Source organism: Boleophthalmus pectinirostris, unplaced genomic scaffold, assembly GCF_026225935.1.
Source record: "Boleophthalmus pectinirostris isolate CB_2022bp ecotype Guang Dong unplaced genomic scaffold, ASM2622593v1 HiC_scaffold_4, whole genome shotgun sequence".
Lineage (NCBI taxonomy): Eukaryota > Metazoa > Chordata > Actinopteri > Gobiiformes > Gobiidae > Boleophthalmus > Boleophthalmus pectinirostris.
The window spans coordinates 40,891,846-40,893,306 of record NW_026571353.1 but is presented as its reverse complement, the minus strand read 5'-3'; the positions used below and the strand labels follow the sequence as shown (position 1 = coordinate 40,893,306).

Below are 1,461 nucleotides of genomic sequence, written 5' to 3'. Positions count from 1 at the left end.
ACCACGCGAGTCCGCCCGGTTCGGTTCTACATCCCGGGGCCGAACCGTTTGGGCGGAATGTTTGACGTGTTCAGAACCGCGTCCGGGACTCGTGCACGGTGCGTGAGCGTATGCGCGCGCGTCCACTCAATGTCAAACGCGTGAAACGGCGAAAGGACGCGACCGAAACACGGAAAATGTCGATGCGTGAATGAACGAAGGAAAAACGTAACGCGGGGAGGAGGAATGACTTTGGACTCACTGGTTCTGGTTCGATCCCGGGGGATGAATTCGCGTCCAGAACGGAACCGTGACGCGTGCGTGACGGCTCCTGTTGAGTCCGCGGTAACCTTGGAGTCCCGCGCAGGAACCGGGTCCGGGGTCCTCGGGTCTTGGGTCTCGGTCCGGGTCAGACCTCGGGCAGGTTCGACCCCGCGGAGCCTCGGTTAATCCGGACTAAACCATGAGACGCGCGCGGTCCGAACTGAGCGCGTCTCTGCGGCGGATCGGACGCGTTTTGTTTGCGTTCAGCTCGGTGTCAGCTCGGTTCCGGTCCTGGTTCGGTGCTGGTGTGTAGTTCCGTCCGTGATCCTCAGGTGCGTGCGTCCTGTTGCGTCCTCGTGCCTCCTCCGCGCGCTGCTCGTGTGTCTTCGGCTCCGTTCGGACGCGTTCGGAGCGGTTCGCGCGCGCTCCGCCTCTCCGCTCGGTTGGTTCTGGGCTCGGTTCTGCGGGTCCGGAGCGTCTGGAGCCCGGGCTCGGGATGTGACCTGATGCGCGCGGGCTCGTCCTTGTGCTTCGGATGCTGAGCGAGGCGCGGTCACGAGGAGGCGCGCGCGGCCGGGAGAGCGGGCACGGGCGCGCGTCTTCGGTGAACGGCACGTGTCAGTGGGTTTAGGCGGAAATAACGAGGGGTTTGAAGGTTTGAAGGTTTAAAGGTTTATTAAAGGTTTAAAGGTTTAAAGGTGCACTCTGGAACTTTCCTGGTGGATGATCACGCACTGTGAAAAATAATAAGTAGAATTTACTCCAAAAAAATGTAGAAAAACAATCACCTTGAAAATGTTGACTAAAGTGAATTGTGAGTTTATGCATCAGCACCAGGCCAAGTTTAGTCCTGGTTTAGTCCTGGTTTAGTCCTGGTTTAGTCCCGGTTTAGACCCAGTTTAGTCCTGGTTTTGTCCCGGGTTAGACCTGTTTTAGACCTGTTTTAGACCTGGTGTAGTCCTGGTTTAGTCTTGGTTTAGACCTGGTTTAGACCTGGTTCAGTCCTGGTTTAGACCTGGTTCAGTCCTGGTTTAGGCGGAACTAACGAGGGGTTTGAAGGTTTAAAGGTGCACTGTGGAACTTTTCTGGTGGATGATCATGCACTGTAAAACATAATAAGTAGAATTTACTGGAAAAAAAAAAAAAAAAAACAATCGCCTTGAAAATTTTGACTAAAGTCGACTGTGAATCTAAAGACGAGTTTACAAGAAATTCACG

At 54.6% G+C, this 1,461-nt stretch overlaps 1 protein-coding gene across 1 annotated transcript in view; it reads right to left on the bottom strand.

Annotated features, from left to right (window-relative positions):
• Positions 1 to 690, bottom strand: part of grin1b (glutamate receptor, ionotropic, N-methyl D-aspartate 1b) — a 110,681-nt gene extending 109,991 nt beyond the window's left edge. The window contains exon 1 of the mRNA XM_055161875.1: positions 242 to 690. Coding sequence (XP_055017850.1) covers position 242 — 1 coding nt within the window. The 5' untranslated portion in view covers positions 243 to 690. The remainder of the gene's footprint in view (positions 1 to 241) is intronic.
• Between the last annotated feature and the right edge of the window lie 771 nt (positions 691 to 1,461).